Source organism: Martes martes (assembly GCF_963455335.1).
Source record: "Martes martes genome assembly, chromosome: 9".
In the NCBI taxonomy this organism is placed as follows: Eukaryota; Metazoa; Chordata; class Mammalia; order Carnivora; family Mustelidae; genus Martes; species Martes martes.
This window is the reverse complement of record NC_137896.1, coordinates 26,777,513-26,796,595: the sequence shown is the minus strand read 5'-3', so window position 1 is coordinate 26,796,595 and position 19,083 is coordinate 26,777,513. Positions and strand designations below refer to the sequence as shown.

Sequence of the window (19,083 nt, the reverse complement as noted above, 5' to 3'; positions counted from 1 at the left end):
GCAGGAGCCATCCTGCAGCCCTTGCAGCCCCCAAAAAATGTTGGCCTTCACCTGGAAGAAAATCCAGGTCCTCTGGCTGCTTAGGAAAAAGAACGTGTAGTGGTCAGAACCAACACAGGCAAGAACTACTGCCTCTTTAAGGCAAGAATGAGAGTGGTCCAGTGTGATAGAATGGCCCAATGTTCACCAAACTCTTTTGGTTTTCTTCCTGAGCATGCGGCTAGACTGCGTTTCCCAGCCACCCTTGCAGGTAGGTGTGGCTATGTGACTGAATTCTGGCCCGTGGGAGGTGGGAGGACATCTGTACCCCCATAGACGATCTTCCATGCCTTGCCCCATCCACAGCAAGCTTTAAGCCATGTACTGAGAGCAGAGCACAAGCTGGAAGGAACCTGAGACCCGGCTGTCCATGCAGGGGAAGGATTTGCTGATCCAGAACACCCAGTAGGACTGTCATGTGCTGTAGCCATTATACGTCTCTCATCTATTTGTGACAGTGTCCTGTGGTTCCTTAACTGATGCCCCTAGTGTGCACACCACCTGGGATGCCACTGGTCTTGATGTCCTCCCTGGATGATTGTCTTGCGGGTAACCAGATGGCAGGCTAAGATTCCCACACAGCTCCCTATAGCTACAGAGACCCCAAAACCCTCTGTACATCTCAGAGCCAAGTAGAGTTCTGATTTCTGGCTCACAAAATCTGAGAAATAGCGGATTCTGAATGGATTGTAAGACTCTCAGAAAACACAAAAACCCATCCGTGCCACTGAACAGAGGAAACTGAGCCCAAGACAGCAGGAGGTGCCTGAGGTCCTACAGTGAATCAGTGGGTGAGTGAGCCCTCATTCATCCATTCTTTTATTCATTCCACACATATTTATTAAGCACTTTCTGTGTTAAGCATACAGATAATATAGAAGATTCCTGCCCTCGTAGAACTTACAAACAAGCCAACTGCAAACACAAACAGGACTATGTACTTGGTACTGTGGAGAATAAAGCAAAGTAAGGGGGTAAAGGAAATGTTCGTCTTTATCTGGAGCAGTCAGAGGGGTCCTCTTTGAGGAGGTAACCTTGAGCGGAGACAGGCTCTGAAGATATCTCAGGAAGGATTTTCCAGACGGCGGGAACAGCAAAAAGCCCTGCTGAGGGCACACAGCAGAGTCTGATAGAGAGGAGGCTGGGCAGCCGGAGCAGAGCGAGTGGGAAGAGAAGGACTGAGAGGTTACAGCCTGCAGAGCTGGGTGTCTGTCCAATAGCCATGGCCTTGGCACGCACCACCACCCCCATCCCCGCCACCGTGCGCATCGCTCTTCCCCAGCCCGGCTCACCCCAGGGCTATCCTGCTCTGGACTCTGGAGACTTCAGGACTGGGGGTGGTTGGATAGGGGCTGACTTTCCACCTTCCTCCTCCAAATCTTCTAGGGTTACCTCATTTCTCCCAGTACCTGAATTCCATGTAGAAACCAGGAGACTCCTCCATCCAGAGAGCTCATCCGTTCATTCATCCTACAACGTCCAGTGTGGCCCAGGGCTCCAGGGACCCAGATATGACCTCATCTCTGGCCTCCCAAGAGTTGACAATGTAGAGTGAGGGACAGAGACATCAGTAGTTACCACCTAGGGCCAAGCTGTGATAAAGAGATTGTGGGAGCACAGAGAAAGAACTGAACGTGGCCTGAGAATCCAGGAAGGCTTCCTGGATGAGGGCCATATCCAGAGCGGGGTCCTGAATGAGTCAGCGAAGAAAGGGGATGGGATGTGTAGGCCCATATTTCATGGAGAGGCCACACAGGAAAGGCTCAGAGGGGTGGAGGGCCTAGGACTCACTGAGGATGGAGAGAAGGGGCTGCAGGGGACAAGCCACACACATAGTAAAAGGAAAGGACAGTTGTTCAGCAAGAGACTGTCCAAGCTAAGCTCCACTGTGTCCTGAGTAGTGGCCCAGAGGGCAGGCGCTGGACACAGATAGAGCACTGACCTGCTGTGTGCGGCCTTGGGCAAGTCACTGGCCTCTCTGAGCTTCTTTCCTCCCTGTAGTGGGGCTGATCAGAGTAGACCCTCACTGGGTGACTTTGAAGATGATATTATGTGTAAAGTGCTTAGCACAACCCCAAGCACACAGGCATCAAAAATGATAGTTACCATTATTATTACTGGTATTGGTTAAGGTGGGGAGTGTGACCGGAGGCAGGAGTGCACTGTCTGCTGGGTAGGTGGAGGGATCCAGCTGTGAAAGGGTTAAAACGGCCCGAGCTGCTCCCCATCCAGTAGATAAGGTTGGAGGAAACACAGTCCAGTGAATTTATGAGGTGCCGGTCACTTGGCATCAAAGATTAGGGGCTCCCCGAAGGCCGCGCAGGAAACATGCAGGGTCCGTGGCCAGAAGGGTCCCGGGACTCTCTTCAAAGAACATGGCAGAGCAGAGAGGGTGCACACCAGACGGTCGGGCCTCAGGGTACGGGACTGTGAGACACACAGAAAACAAGAGGAAGTTCAGGAGTGGCCCCCGAAGGGCCAGGCGCAGGAGCCCGGAGCGACAGAGGAGGGAGAAAATCGGTGGCAGGCGGGGAGTGGGGTGTCGGGAGGTGCCGAGAGCACCGGGATGGGGGTCACTTGGCGGTCGCGCGTTTGTACCTGCGTCTGGCCGGCCGGAGGCGGGTCTGTGAGTGGGGCAGTGCAGGGGGCGGAACGACGCCAGACCGCGGACTGCCGGACCGACCGACCTCCGGACCCCCGCCGGGCGACCCCTGCCGGGCGACCCCCGCCCCCCGCCGCGCGCGCCGTCCGAGCGGGTTAACGCGCCGCCCAGCGCGCCGGCTCCTCCCAGCCAGGGCAGTGTCCCGGCTCCGCAGACGCCCTCACTCGACCTGGCGGCCGGCCCCTGGGCGGACGGCGCGTGCCTGGCGGCGGGACCTAGCCCTCGCCCCGCGGATGTGCCCGCGCGCCGGGAGCAGTCATCGGGCCTCCGGGGAAAGCCCCGCGCGCCCGCCCCGACCAGGCTGCCCAGATGCGGGCGCCACTCTGCCTGTTGCTGCTCCTCGCCCACGCCGTGGACATGCTCCCAGCGAACCGAAGGAAGAAGCAAGGTACGAGGGGCAGCAGGCTGGTGGCAGGGCACGCACGGTGGGGCAAACTGGGCGATGGCCCTTGGAACATCAGCATGGTGTCCTGGCACCATGGACCACTCACACCTCCAATGGCCCACTTTACAGACAGGGAGACTGAGGCCCGGGGCACCTGTCTAGCAAGCTGGCTTGCTCTCCAAGGAAGGAAGGGGCTGGTAGGGCTCTCTCACTGACCCACTCCCTATAGTAGCATTGCTGAGAAGGAGGGTGGCTCTGTGCAGAGACAGGAGGCCCCAGGTGCTAGGTCAGAGGACACTGGGACTAAGGGACAGAATTAGTGGCTTAGAAGCCATGCCAAGAATCCTTGCTGAACCGAGAGAAAACATATACAGTGTTAGGCTGGGAGTCCAGATGGCCCAGTCTGAGGCCCATCATTGACCCTGACTCACCTTGTCACCTTCGAGGCAGCAGTATTCCTTCGTGGGCCCCCTCTGGCAAGGATATGAGCTTTGGGAATTCAGGGAGACCTGAGACCAGAATTCAAATCCATTTGTTCTGAGATGACCTGGCGGAAGCCCCAGAGTCCCCCCAGTTTTTCCATCTTGACCTCCTGGGAACATTCGGAAGGTAAACCAAGGTCAAACTAGAAATGTAGCTGGGGCCCATAGGGGCCCCTGGCTCCCTCAGGGTCCTACGTCACAGTCGCTCTCTGTGAGAGTCAGAATGTCCTCAAGAGGTGCGTTTGAGGTCCTGGCTACAGAGTGGGGGTCGGCAGAGCCCGCCCGGCTGAGGAGGGTGAGCAGGGGAGCAAGTCTCCCTAGCTGGTACCAGTCTGAGAGGCAACTTTGGAATCCCAGCCACCGTGCCAAGGTTTTCTCTCATTAAGGGAATCCCTACCACTTCCTTATGACAGCTGGGTGCCAAGGCTCTACAGGTTAGGGAACTTTGCTAAGCAGTCCTGCAAGGTCCAAACAAGGCTACATGAGAATAAGAAAGAGAGTCTGCCTTCTAGAAGCTTCTAGTCCATTTGAGTGAAAAGCCCTGCACAGACACAGTCACTCCTGGAGTGGAGCAGGAAGCAGAGAGGGGCTTTGGGAAAATGGGGAGGTGGGATTGGGTGCGGGTGACCGACCCAAAGGGCTCCCCATCCCTGGTGTGACTGGATGGAGGGACCCAGAGGTCTGAGCAGTGGGTGGGCTTCAGGGGAACTGGGGCAGGTTTAGGACTTTGTGGGAATGTTCCTTCGTGAATGGCCCTTGGACAGTATCTTCCCCAGTCACCAGCTGAGTGACCTTGGGGAAGTCACTTTGCCTCTCTGAGCCTGGGTTTACCCATCTGACAGTCTTTTAGAATATCTCTGAGATTTTTCTCAGTTTTAGAACATACCGAAGAAATAAAAATAAAAACATTCTCCTCGTTGACTCCCCTTTAACAAAAGGAATGATAATCTGGAACATTGGACTCACAGGCAGATGTGGGCAAGACTGAATGTGTATGTTTGTTAAGTGAGTAGCCAAGTACATGGGCTCCTAGGGGCACTTGTCGGTACCAGTCATCTGTCGGTACAGTTTCCTGTGTCTGGTGTCCCTGGCTACTCACAACAGCCTCACAGGGGTGAGGGGGAGGGCGGGCAGGGTGATGCTTATGATCTGGATGAGGATTCAGAGAGGGAAACTGATTTGTCCAAGGTTGCACAGCGGGTAAGTAGCAACGCAGGCTGGAATCCCACTGTGTCTGTCAGGATGGCTCCTGAGCTGTGTTGGCCTTCCCTTTCCCCTTCCCAGAATCTCCATTTCCCCGTCTGAAGAGGAGTTGGCTGGGGAGATCTTTAAGATGCTTCACAGCTCTAAAAAGACCCCCCCCACACACACACACATACAGATTAAAGAAAAAGAAAACTTGCACTCCCTCTCCTCATCCCCAGTTGCTCGGTGAAGAGGTTGGACATGGCTGCTCCCGATGCTGCCCTTGTTTGGGAAAGGGGCTCTTGGCACCCCTCTCCACAGTAATTGATGTCTTGTGTATAGGACATAAACATGCCCCCTCCAGCATCTCCTGAGAGAGGCTTGTAGCTCTACTCATCAGTCAGGTGCAATGGAGAGAGCCTTGGATTTCACTCCCACCCCAGGGCCCCTTTGTACCCAGACAGTGGACTCCCGTGCTTCTGCCAACACCCTCAGTTTCCCCATTGGCTCTGGGTCGGAGGATGGAGGGGTAGGAAAACCCGTCCTATAGCATATTCGGCAAGTAGTCTTGGGGTTCTGGCCAAATAGGCTTGAGAAATGCTGGGTTTAGCAGATTTCTCCACAGCAGGACTTATCAGAGCATTCGTGGTGAAGCAGTGGGGCTAGACAGCAGGACGTTTCCCAAACTAATTATGCAGCAGAGGGCCATTTTTCATGAGATAGCTACTTGGAAAACTCCACACGACATCCCTGAGGGTCCTAGCGGCTTTGACTTTTTGCTGTCACTGTAGAAGGAGACTGTGTCCCGAAGGCACCTAGGCCCTGGCCATGCTCCTTGCACCCATCCTTTCACCTGTTCATTCAGCAACCGCTACAGGATGGCCTCCGTGCCAGGCTCTATGCTGGAAAGCTTGGAGACACCAAGGTCTAAGGACATGGGGCCTGCCCTTAAGCTGCTGCCACGGTGGAGGGATATCCCTTCCCTGACTTCCCCAACCTCCCCTCCATCCCCGAGCCCTGGGCCTCAGTCTTCGGCCTGCTCTGCAAGGCCCAGCAGCTGCCCAGCCCAAGCTGCCACCCGCGGGGCCTGGCACCCACAGACCCACGCTTCCTCAAGCCTGGCGTCACTGTTTTCCGATGAAACCCAATTTTTCTGTTTCTTTCCTTCTTTTTTTCTTTAATTTTTCTGTTTCTAAGACAAGAAAGAATGAAAGAAAAAGCTTGAGAAAGGTTCTTGGATCTCAAGTGTCTCTTACAAAACAACATGTTGATTAATTAAGTGTAAATGAATCAGAACCAGATGGAAACATTTCTCTTGAGACATGCTAGGGTGTCTGGACAATGGGACAGTCAGGGAGCATGAGGGAGCTCCGGTCTGCACCCCCCAAACCCTGATACAGAGCTTCATTTAGGCAACAAGAAGCAGGCTGTGACAGACTTCCCAGTAGGTGCTTTATAAAGATTCTACCACTTCTCCCTCCCATTTGACAGCAGGCTAGGGTGCTCTCTGGATTGGGGGGAAAGGGGCTTTCATGTGGGTTGAGTCTCACTTCTGCCCTTGTCCCCTCGGTGAGTCTCTTTTTCTTCATCTATAAAAAGACTGTGGCAGCAGCTCCCTTGGGTGGGGTGAGTACGATCATTCTTTATAAATTGCAAAGTCCCGCATGGACCTTGGGGCCGGCAGCACTGTCCCACTGTCCCCTGTGTGTAGCAGGGATGCTGAGACCCAGCAGGCAATGGCAGAGATGGGGAAGGAGCTTGGCTTCTTGTCTGCAGGGCTGGGCTGGGGCCGGGCGGGCCCAGAACAAGGGGCATCTCCCTCACTGCCGGCCTCCAGGTGACACCAGGTAAAAACACCTGTCAGAGGCAGCTCTGGAAGGGGAACCAGCTGCTAAAGGATGGAGTAAGGGGTGTTACCCATAACCAGAGGGCTCAGGAAAGGCACTGCGTGTCAGTAGAAAGCTACCAGCAGAATGCAAGTCATTTTTGCCCCTTTGGGCCTGGGTTTCTTCATAAAATAGGTCTGCTTGAGAAAAGGAAAGCAGTATGTTTGGCACTCAATAAACTTATCTCTGATCCCATGCCCTCTCGCTCTGCGGCCAGTTCTGGTGCCAAACTTGGGCTTGAAGGAGATGCTGCCTTCATCTCACACACCCCCCATCCTTGGGGGAACCCACCTCCCTCTGCAGGGATGGGAACCACCCACTCCCCACCCAGTCACCAAAGGAGAGCCTTGAGGCCACTTAGCGAGGGCTGGCCACGTGCCAGGAACTCTGCACCACGGGAATCCTCGCTATCACACTGCCTAGTGGACACCCATTTCCCAGACAAGGGAACTGAGGCTCAGAAAGGCCGCTGACCTGTCCAGGAACATTGGGGCCACGGACCCAGTGTCTTGGAGGCTCCAGAGCCTGTGCGTAGAAATATACATGGGTCCTGTTGATGACTTCCCAGGGGCTGCAAGGATGATGGCATCTGAGGGGGCCTCATCACAGGGATTTTGTCAGAAGAGGTGGGAGCAGGGACAGGGCTGGGGACTCCAGCAGGAGGAAGGGAGGGTCTGGTCAGGTGGAAAAGGCCAAAGGGGTTGTGTGGCCAGAGGAAGAGAGGTCCAACTGCAGACAGGGTGAGAATCCAGTCACGGAGGGGCCTTGGATGCCACTGGCATGTCTCCTTTATCCCAAAGAAATACACCTTGAGCCCCTCCTCCAGGCCAGGCTCTGGTCTAGGTGTTGACAAGGATGGTAGAGATGCGCTCCGCCGTCCCCGGCTGTCAGAGGGCTCGGTGTCTCCTTGAGACGTCAATTACAGACCCATCAGGAAGACTGACACAGACAGGACCCCACTGCCCCTCACACAGCCAGTGGCAGGTTGGCGGTGTTCCTGGTCTCAGCTGAGCCATCTGACACTCAACAAGGGGACATTCCTTAGCTAAGGTGACCTTACCCATTTTCTTCTCCTGAGTCTTTGCGTCCGTCAATCAGTTCACTGTTTATTCACCCATTTTTCCGTCTAGTGAGAAAACAGACTCTGGTATGAATGCACAGTATGAGGTTTGCAACCCATCAGCAGATCAGGGAATTAATTTAGTAAGTATAGCCGAATAGTGAATGAAGTGGAGTACAGTGCAGCCGAACAGAACACGACAGTGTAGGATAGAAAATATGGGGGGGGGGGTGTCAGCAAACTTTCTTTGTAGAGGGCCAGACAGTAAATACTTCCGGCTCTGCGGGCCACCAATGCCATGTCCCATACTCTTCTTTGTTGCTGTTGTTGGAAACCCTTCTCAGTTCACAGGCCATATGAAGAGGCCAGGGGCCAGATTTGGCCCAGAGGCTAGAGGTAGCTAACCTCCTTTTTAGAAAATATCAGAACGTATTGCAAGTATTAAGATTAAATATTACTTTGAGACGTGTGTTTCCATTTACACATATAGGTTGAGTGTGTGTACGAGGAAGCAAATGTGCATGCTCGTGTGTGTGCACATAGATGGGTGTGAAAGCATGTGAGTGTTTGTACTGATGTGTGTTTTCGGAATGTTGTGTGTGAACTGATATAATACGGGAATTTTTACCGCCGTCAAGGAAGTGTGGAGGCTGTCAGATCAGCTGAGCCCAATAGTCCTTGTAAATCTCTCAGAGACAGGTTCCAGGAGGTCCCTGTATCACAGATGGGGACCCTAAGGCCCCGTGGGTCCCAGAACAGAGGGCCTGTGAATCCAGGGAGCCCGGCTGTAGAGTTCCACCTGCGACACCATATTGCCTCAATGAACAGCGATGGTCCCTAACACATTGTGCAAGTTGTATGCTTATTTTTGGTTGACTTGAATTTGGTGACCTTGTCCTTCTCAAGGCATGTGGCTTGTAGCCCCAGAAGACAGAGCAATCAGTCAGAGCCCTAAATATCCTTCTTCATCATCCTGAGCTCAACATCCCTGAGCAGCTGGTGGGCCCAGTCATCGTGGGAGACTTTCTCACTGATCCTGCTGGCCAGGCGTGGTTGCTCCCCCTGCCCTTCCAGAAAAGGAAGGCTGGTTCAGAGAGGGGACCTGGTTTGTCCCAGGTCACATAGGAAACAGCTGTGTGGCCTGGGTCTTCCAGGTTCCAGACCCACAGGAGCAAATCCTGCCTACTATAGACTTCTCTGGAAAACTCATCCAACCGCCCTGTGGTTCACACAGCACTTTACACTTAGCGGAAGGGTTCCACTTTCCTTTTTTATAGAATAATAGAACACTAGGGCTGAAAAGGCCAGTTGAGACCTTTGAGACCAAGACTTGTGCGAATGGAGGTTCAAGTAGGGCAGCACCTCACCCCACCCTCACGCCCCATTTGGGAGCCTCAAATGGGCCCCTGGGGTGACCTGTGTGCCCCATAGGCTCCGTGGCTTGGTTGTGTGCTTCCATGAGTGGGAGCCGGCTGAGGCCCCGGGCCAGACTGGAGCCATCATAGCCTTGAGGCCCGTCCTTCCCTTAAAACGGCGGGCTGTGGACCCTGGCCGGACACAGGAGGCCCTAGGCATGGTGGATACCCAGGACCAGTCCCCTCACCTGCATTTCCACACACGTGCATGTTCTTAAAGACATACATTTTTTTTTTTTAAATACTGAACTTTCACTGGCATCCAAGGTTTTTAAAAGTCTGTTTTTGATTTGGTTTTACTGTCGAACGTTTACTCTATGCCAGATGCTGTTACCTGTTATTTTATTTTACTTAACAACATCAGGCACTGTTCTAAATATTTTATATGTATGAACTGGTTAAATTTTCTTAATAAACCTATGAGGCGGGTCCTATTATTATCCCCGTTCCACAGATGAGAAGACTGAGGCACAGAGAGGTTAAGTAACTTGCCCAAGGTCACACAGCCCAGGTTCAAATCCTGCCTGGTCTCAGAGCCCGAGCTCTACTGAGCTCAGTTGCCTCCCAGCCTCACTTAATCCTCATAGGTTCCTGTGAGGACTATTATCCGTATTTTACAGCAGAGGAAACTGATTTAAGAGAAGGGGATGTTCGTTGAAGAGTATGAAATTGCCATTTTTATAGGTCAAAAACAGCCCAAATATTAGCAATTTCATATGCTTCAGTCCACTAGCTTGGCAAAGTTAAGTTTGGCAAAACCAGAATTTAAACCCAGAATATTAATTCCAAAGGAGGGTGCATAACCACCCCGCCAGGCCTTCTCCCAGTTCAGCCACAGAATAGCCCAGGAGGTGGTGTGATCCTGTTTATTCTACAGAGGAGGCCCTCAAGCTCCGAGAGGGCAATTGACTTGCCAAGGGCACAGAGCCAGGACGGGGAGAGGTTGAGATGTGCCTCCAGGTCTCCAAGGGCTGGAACCTCCTTTCTTGGTCTGTGCAGCTGGCAGTGCTATTCAGACAAACGCCTTCAGCCCCAACCCCGGGGATCCCTCCAGGTCCCACAGGGAATGATCTGGTTCCCATCTCGGGTGGGTGAGGCCCTCCTCTTGGGCACGGCTGCCGCAGGCTGGGCCACCACGGCCTGCCCTGGGATGATTTCTTGGAGTCACACCACGTGATTCACAGGGCCCCATTCTCTGTGGTCCCCGCTGGGGGCCCCAGTCTGCATTATGGTGGGGGTTCTCTTTCACCAGCTCAAAAGAAAGGCATTCCCGAGCCTGGGGGACCCGGACCACATGGGGAAAACCACTCCCTTTTGCCAGAAGCCTCCACTTTCCCTGAAGCCCAACAGCGGTGCCCACATCCGCAGGGGTGGAGACTCGAAGGGAAGGAATGTCACGGCTGCCCTTCCGGAGCCTGCCCTGGTGTTGGCACGGGGGCGCGGCTGTCTCTAGCAAGCCCCAGATGAGCGGGGGGTGGCCAGCATGCTGTCACGAAGCCCATGGGCTCTGCCACTCACTAGCTGAGTGACCTTGGGCATGTCATCTCTCCCTTCTGTGCCTCCGTTGGCTGACTTGCAAAAGACATTTCTAGCAAATAGGGGGAGCTCTCAAGAGTTCCAGCGCCAGGCGAGGAGGGTGGGATTTGGGCTGTGATACGCCTGGGCTGAGCTCCCATCTCCGCTCCTGCCGTGCTTGGGTGAAAATATTCCATTCCCGAATCTCAGTGCCATCTGTCAGCACCCTGGGAACGATCAGAGCATCTATATCATACGGCTCTCTTAAGGATCAAGATTATGTATGTACCCCACCTGAGAGATAGTAGGTGTTCAATTAATGGTGGTAACTGTCATGTGCCATGGGAGGTTGGCTCTTGCTAGCATCCAGAACATTCCAGCCTGATGTCAGACCTGTCCCTGCCTGTGTTTGGAAGTCCTCAGGAGCCCAGATTCAGAGGGTAGAGTGGTCCTAAAAGCTGTGTGACTGTGACACAGGATTACCCTCTCGGAGCCTCTGTTCGCTCCTCTATGAGACCGGCCCTCAGAGGACAGCAGTGAGGACGGAAGGTTGTGTGTGATACATGTTCGTGGTGCTGGCGTGTTTTAAATGTATAAATGATGTGATGGCTGTTTGTGGATGAGGCCATCGTGGGGCCTGACGTCCTATCCTCTGCCCACAGCAGGCTGGAAAAACCCAGTCAGATGCTGTCTTTTGAACATGCTTTTCCTTCCTCCTCCCCCCTGCCCTCCTTCTGGCAGGCATTTGAGTCAATCAGACTCCTTAATTCATAGCATATTATCAGTACAGGGTCGTGTAAAAGCCTACTCCTGTTTTGTATTTTATTTTTCTTTCTTTCTTTTTTAAATTGTTATGAATTGCCAACTTCTCATTTTATTCTTAAATTTGTTTCACTTACTTAAAGTTCTTTCTTTTTTATTCGACGTAAACCCTTCCATTTTGTTTTTTAGGTTTTCATTATTAGTAGTTGTAATGTCTAATTGTAATTAAAAATAATTTTAATGCATTTAAATTTACGTTATAGATGCAGTTTTAGTTTTACTCTTTTGTTTTTCTAAATTTTTTACTGTTTTAACTTTAAAATGCTATTTCTTTTATGTTTTTGTCAATTTTAATTATTTTTACCTGATTTTCATTCCCCTTATTTTCATTTTAAAAAATTTTTAATATATTTTATTTTTTTTAAAGATTTTATTTATTTATTTGACAGACAGAGATCACAAGTAGGCAGAGAGGCAGGTAGAGAGAGAGAGAGGAGGAAGCAGGCTCCCTGCTGAGCAGAGAGCCCGATGCGGGACTTGATCCCAGGACCCTGGGATCATGACCCAAGCTGAAGGCAGAGACTTAACCCCCTGAGCCACCCAGGTGCCCCAAATATATTTTATTTTTATTTTGTCCACTTTTTTATTGTGTTTCCAGAATTTTTCTTGTCAATTTATAGGACTTCCTTATGTTACCTACATATTGACCCCCTGTTGGTTTTGACCTAGAAAATATTTTTCTTCAGTCTGACACCCATCTGGTAACTTTGTATGTCCTTTAGAGAATAGAAATCTTTACTTAGGATACTGTTCACGTGATCAAATCTCATATGAGCTTTTTGGGGGTGGGGGTTTTCTTCTGCCTCACAGTCTGGGCTTTTTGATATTAGAAAATGTCCTTATAAGGGGCCCTGAAAGGGCTCAGTCAGTGGAGTGTGCGACTCTTGATCCCGGGGTTGTGAGTTCGAGCCCTACACTGGGCATAGAGATGACTTAAAAATAAAATCTTTAAAAAAGAAAGAAACAAAGTGTCCATATAAGAGGTCTCAGTAGAAGGGTGTGAGCCCCTAGTTCTCCATCCTTCCAGCGGACCACCCTTCCTGTGAGCCATGCTTCTTTGACAATGCTGATAATCCTGATACAGCAGCCCAAGGCCCCTCCCAGAAACATTTCTGGAAGTCTCAAAGGCAGGTAGTGCTTCTCTGTTCACTCTTGTCCTTGAATGTCCTCTCCGTCACTGCATTCCAGCCGGCACCTGCTGTTAGCCCTTGGGGGCCCTGGACTGAGAGAGGTGGTGGGCCCCCTTCCTTCCTATAAGGAGGAAAGATGGCAGCTGGAGTCCCTGCCCCTGGAGATGGGGAAGTTGACTGGCAGGGCATCCCAGGGGGGCTCAGAGTCCTTGCCATGGGTTGAGCAGCCCCAGCCCGAGGCTGCCACTCTCCCAGGGCTGCTTTGCCTGCAAGGTCACAGTTTGTGGATCATCTGATCTCCTGCATCCACACCCTACACCCCCACCATCACCAAAGAAGAAAGAATACAAACACCCAGGACATTTGTGTGCAAAGCTGGCTACCCTGAAGGTCCTCCCTTCTTCCTGAAGTCAGTCTCTCCCTGTCTGTCCTCACGAACAGCTCAGAGCCCCCTGTGGTTGACCTTGGGCCCTAAGGGACATATGACTTTCAAGGGCTTTCGTCTGCTTTTGGAGAGCCACGGGGCAGGAGTCCACAGGGAGTGGCCAACAGGCCATCTGGGAGGCCATCCAGGAGGTGGGACCCCCAGCAGTCCAGAGCTTGGACTAAGGTTTGCCTCCACCCACCTCTTTGCTGTGAGCTCATGGGTCTACCACTTTATCTCACAAAGCCTCAGTTTCCTCCTCCGTGAAAATGGGGCATGTGTGACCCCAGACTTGCAGAGCTGTGGTGCATGTGAAAGATCGAACACAAGGACCGGGGTGAGAGGCTCAGCCAACATGAGCAGGGCTCTGCACACCCGCAGCCCTGGTCCCTTTGAGCACCTGCCAGAACTGACAGTGACCAGCCCCTCTGGTTCCACGTCTTGGTTCCAGACCTTTGTCCTGGTTTTAACTGGGCAAGAAGGATGGTTCCATTTCGTGGATGAGGAAGCTGATGCCTGCTGACAGTGGCTGTTAAATTTTTAGGCCTGTGCAAGCCCAGGTTTCTCTGACCGCCTGGGTTTCAGTTTGGCAAAGACAGTGCCTTGGGGCTGGGAGAGGGTTAGAGCCAAGATCATGAACTTCCCCATTTCCCTGTGCTCTTGCTACCCCCGCCACATGCTGTGCCTGTTTCCTCTTCTTCCATTCAGTCCCTCCCCCCTGGCATCGTACCATTTATTGAGCACCACTATGGGCCAGGTTGGGTGCGTTACAACCTTAGAAGATGGGTACCCATTTTACAAAAGGGAAAATGGGACCCAGATGGGGGAAGTCAGTTACCCAGGTTCCCACCGCCCTCACAGAGTCTGGGTTGGAATCCCAGCTGGGGCTCCCAAGAGCTCCTTTTCACTGTGCCAGGAATAGGTTAGCTAAAACCCAGGGCAGAGCATAAGGCAAAGTCTGGCTCCCGCTTGGTGACTGCTTTTGTCATATATGCCAGGCACACGACCAGGTGCTCTGTGGGTTATCACTCCCCTTTACCCTCCAGACAAACGTTGGATAGCATCATTCTATTTTGCAGGCGAGACACTGAGGCTCAGAGAGGTCAAAGGGCCTTCCCAGGTCAAGATGGCAAAGCCCCAGGTGTGTGACCTGGGCTCCCACCTCCCTGGCGCTGTCTCCCCTCTCCCCATTTCCCACTGCTGGGCAGCTGGTCTAGGGGCCTGGCCCAGGCAGATGGCCACTGTGACTCACCACCTGTTCTCAACTTGGAGCCCAATTTAGGAAGCCACCATGGCGGGGCCTCAGGTCCACGGCATCTGATGGGTAGGGAGTGGGTGGCAGAGGCAGGAGCACAACTGGAGGGCAAGGATGCTTCACAACCAGAGGGGACCCAGGACAGGGACCTGGTCCTGGTGGCCTGTGGAAGTCAAGAGCAACAGCAGTGCAAGGAGGCCCAACCGGAAGTGATGGCAAGGGGAAGCGGAAGCAATTTGGCATTTATGGGGAGGCCGTGGGGTAGATCCCGTCCTGGGATTCTCAGATTAGGTCTTTTTAGATCTGAGACTGGATAGCGGATCTGTAAGCCCCTACATGCGCCACGCCAGGACTGGGCCACTTACCTTGTAGTAGCCCACGGGCAGAGCTTGCCTGTTCCCCGCCTGCTTCCACAGCTGCCAGCCTCGTCCAGACCACCTGGATGACCGTGCCCCCTCCCCCTCAGCACCTGCTGGAGCACAGGCAGACCCTCACCTGCTTCTAGGAAGATCCAGCACCATGCAAACCGCTTCTGAGCCCATGCACCTGGGCTGGCCCGTCCGCCTGTCCGACCTCACCTGCCATGGCTCTCCCCTGACCACTGCCCTCTTCCAAAACAAGCTCTTTCCAGCCTCTGGCCCTCCGTGCTTGCTGGTCCCTATGCAGGAATACCTCTCCTAACTTTCGTTCACTCCTGGTCACTACCACAAATAATCGCTCTCTCCTTCCGGCTGCAGACTTCATGAGGGGAAGACCCTCTTGTTCACTGATGTGCCAGTGCCTAGAACAGTGCCTGGCACAGAGAGGAAGGTCTCTTATAGGAGGGAACACATTTTCCAGTGAGTGGGTGATTGTCTCCATTTTACAAATGAGCAGACTGAGATTAAATGTCTCAGGAAGTAAGCTTGGAGCTGGAATTTGAGAGCAGGGTTGTCTGATCCCAAACCTCGGGATGTGTATCCATTTCCATGGTCTTTGGGTCCCCTCTAAACAATGAGTGATTCTCTTGCCACTCCAGCTGGGTTTAGGGAAATGGGGAAGTGCTCATCCCTGCCCCAGCCCCTGTGAGACAGTTTTTTGGGGATCCTTTTCAGAAATCCATTTACACAGGCTGCGGGGGGCAGGGGGTGGGGGGGAGGATAGGGGATGCAAAGATAATTGCCCCCTCCCCACCCTAAGCCCTGGAGCCAGCTATCAGGCCCCAGTTTCATACTCATGAGGCAGCTCTCTTTAAAACACTGTGGCAGGGATGGGGAGGACTCAGAGACTGTTTCTACCCTTTGTCACCAATTTTGGCACTGCAAGATAAGTCCTGTTCATTCATTCATTCAACAAACATTTACAGAGCATCCTTGTACCCAGCGGGGTGCCTGGCGCTGGGAGGAGGGCTGAAAAAGACAGAGAGTGTGGGAAATTTACCTTTCAACTAGAACCATGTTGTGCATCTTTCTAAAAGTTTCAGCGGGTCTGGGATTTGTCTTTTGATTTTTGTCTAATAAATCAAATGAAAGCAAATGAGAAGGGGTTTTTTTTTTTTCTTGTTTTCACCCTTATGTTCCTGGAGGTTAGAAAAGGGTCTGGCACATTGCGGGTATTCAAGAAATACCTGCCCAATGGGTGGATAGATCATGAATATTGGACCCTTACACACAGTGGGTTTTGACAGATGGAGAAACTGAGGCTCAGAGACAGGGAGGACCTTGCCCGAGGGTCCAAAGATCTGGGACAAGAGTCCACATCTGGGGCTCTCTGCCTTTGCTGGGATTTGAGGGGGGAAGGGAGCCTGTGAGAAGAGGCCAGACCCACAATCAGATCTGTGAAGACGCTTAGTCCATGCCTGGAGGCCCCACTGGATTCCTGATTCTGTCACCCCTCAGAGCCTCCTGGATCCCAGGGTGCTGGGTGAGAGGAGCTGGGGCTGTCCCTGAACATTGACAGGGTTTGGCATGAGGACTAGCCCTGACTTTTAGACCTGGTCGCCTTCCCTGATGCTTACTGGCAGTGGAGCCCCAGGATTTCTCTGTGCTGAGCACCGATCATATACCCAACGCTTCCTTGGGCTTAATTTTATAAGGCAAGAAGGGTGTTTATGTTGGGCCTATTCTGAGGGCAAGAGTCTCCCTAATGCTTAATAAAAACCACCAGTTCTTAAGACCACCTGGCTTTAAACCTCAGCTTGCCACTTATCAGCTCTGTGATCCTGGACAACTTACCTACCTTCTCTGTGCCTTAACTTCTTTGTTTTAAGAGGACACCTCATAGGGTTGTTGTGACAGAGCCTGGCCATGTAGGCACTCCACACCTCTCACACCTACCGTCTGTTAGACCCTGTTCTAATTGTGTCACACGCCAATGAACTGTACCTTCACAACAACATAAGAAGACAGGTAGTATCCCATTTTACAGATGGGGAAACTGAGGCTCACAGAGGTTAGGTTGAGGCTTGAACCCAGGCTGTCTGTCTCCAGCCAGTGCTACTCCAGCCAGTAGCAGTAGCCAGTGCTACTAACGGTTCTGCCGCCCCTCCTCCTGCCATTGGCACTGTGGGCCTTTGGGGCTTGAAGGTCATTAGTGATGCTCCAAGCCCTGAGGGGCTGCCTCCAGAAGTGGGTGATGGGAGCTAAAAGGACCAGGCTCAAGATCCTCGCCCTCACACCCAGTCAGGTTTCAGCCAAAGCAGCTCCATCCTCACCTGCCCTATGAACTCAACGCCCATATCCCATCTCATTACGGGAAAAAGAAGGCTTCCGTGGCTGAAAATATTTTCAAAGTCCTTTATCAAGACCTATCCTTTGTTTTCCTGCTGGGGAAACTGAGGCATGGGGCAATGAGGAACTCTGCCAAGATCATACAAGGAGTCTGAGTCCACCCCGAGACAGGTACCACCGTCCTCGTCCCTAGCGCTGGGCTCTGTCAGTCACAGGACTTCCACAGGACACAGGAAAGGAGGTTGTAGGTAGAGCTCTCAAACCTGGTACCCTCCTCAGATTAACTTTCAGAATCTGGGCTTTCCAGTTCCTCTTGGGAAGTTTCTCCCGAATCCAAAACTAAGGAGGTACTGTATGTTGGCGAATTGAATTTAAATACTTTAAAAAAATGAAAGTTTCCACTACCTTCCCGGGTATCCTGGCCCTTACATCTTCCCCAAAGCTTGTGGGAGCCTCCGGGTTTAGCCAGTGGGCATGGCCCCCCTCCCATGCGGCACTGGGTCTCCAGATTGGCTAGAGGAATCCCAGCAGGGTCCTAACTACTGCAAACATCCTCCTACTGGGCCAGAGCTGTATAGCCTCCCAAAGAGCCAGAAGAGTCCTTCACAGATAAAGAGCAATGGGGAATCAAAAGCGCCCCAGGGGAGGGAGTGGGAATAAGCAGCCAACTCAAGCCAAGCACCACCAGGTACTGTATACACAGGTCTCAGGGCAATTCATGGCAGCCAAGTAGGTTTGGAGAGGATCAGAGAAGAAAGAGACCTGCCCGAGGTCACACAGCGAACCACAGAGACCCAGAACTGGAAGGAGCCAGAAACTGTCTAAGTCCACTCCCAGCTTACAACTCCTCACTGAGCACCTACTGTATACCAGGCACCTGCTGTGCCAGGTGTAGGGCTATAGCTGGGAGGAAACATGCCAGAGACACGCGTGCTGCAGAGACATGCCGTTCACGGGGAGTGGGGGAGGGGCCGTGAGTTTCCTGAGCAACTGCTCTGCCCTGCTTTGAGCACCATGCATTTGACACACACACACCCCGCACCCCCCGCAAGAGCCGTGTGAGTTAAAAACAGAAGAAACTCAGGCACAGGGTATTTCAGCAGCTTGTTCAGGGCCTCTCCCACAGCGAACCTGTGTCTGTTGCTGGAAAAGAAAAGGAACTGTTTTCTCAAGATTTTTTTTTGAGGGGGGTAACTGCGTCTACTTGACAATTTTGTGACTGTTTTAAACGTAAGACAAGGCAAGACCGTTACTTCTGCGATTCCACACGCTTGACGACACGACGACACTTTGACCCACAGACGGTTTTGTGACAAGACTGTAGGCAGATTGATTTTCTGACAGTTTCACACTCGGGCCAGTCGTGTGATGCTTCTGTGTTCACGGATAACAGGTAGCTGCACTCTGGCAAGATGGGTCCTTGGCTTCTGGCTGCACACGCAGGGCTCCCACAGGAACACAAGCGGGACCGTCCTTGAGGAGCGGTTAATGGAGGGCAGAATGCATCTGCCCGGGCCAGGGTGGCTCATTAAGTGATAGGAAAGCAGAGATTTGGCTTGGCCAGGGGCAGGGGGCGAGCCTGGCACCAGCAGCCTGCTCTGAAATGGGTCTGCCCCGCTACCCAGCCAGAGGGCCAGGCAGAGACAACACAGGGTGAAGACTTCGTGCTTCAACCCCAAGCACTAGAATCCTCTGGAGGTGGGGTTTACCACCCAGCCCGCACCCGCCACTGTCCTGGCACCACGCCCACGTTCGGGTGCAGACAAACCCGGCGCCTCCCCTTCGTGCCTCGCTGAGCTTGGCACTGTCCCCAGCTCCGGCTACTTGGGAAAGCCTTCCAGTGAGTGATAAGAGGAGCTGGGTTGCCCCTTCCAAATATTACCCAATATTACCCCGGCGTCTCATCCATCGTCAGGCCTCCGGGGCAAGGTACTGTCTGGGAGCTCTGTCTAGCTCTGCTACCTCCAGGGGTTGGCCTTTGAGCCCCAGTTGGCTCATCTGTGTAATGAGGAGTGGTAACAGGACCAACCTCCTTGCTTCTTAAAATGAGGTCAGGGACCAATATCGTCAGCATCCCCAGGCAGCTTTGTAGAGAAGCAGCAGCTCAGACCTCAC

The 19,083-nt window shown here is 52.8% G+C and overlaps 1 protein-coding gene across 1 annotated transcript in view; it reads left to right on the top strand.

Moving 5' to 3' along the window:
- Positions 1 to 2,986: 2,986 nt before the first annotated feature.
- Positions 2,987 to 19,083, top strand: part of RSPO4 (R-spondin 4) — a gene marked incomplete at its 3' end in the record, with an annotated part of 28,610 nt that continues 12,513 nt past the window's right edge. The window contains exon 1 of the mRNA XM_080814217.1: positions 2,987 to 3,089. Within this exon, the coding sequence (XP_080670343.1) occupies positions 3,011 to 3,089 (79 nt within the window). The 5' untranslated portion in view covers positions 2,987 to 3,010. The remainder of the gene's footprint in view (positions 3,090 to 19,083) is intronic.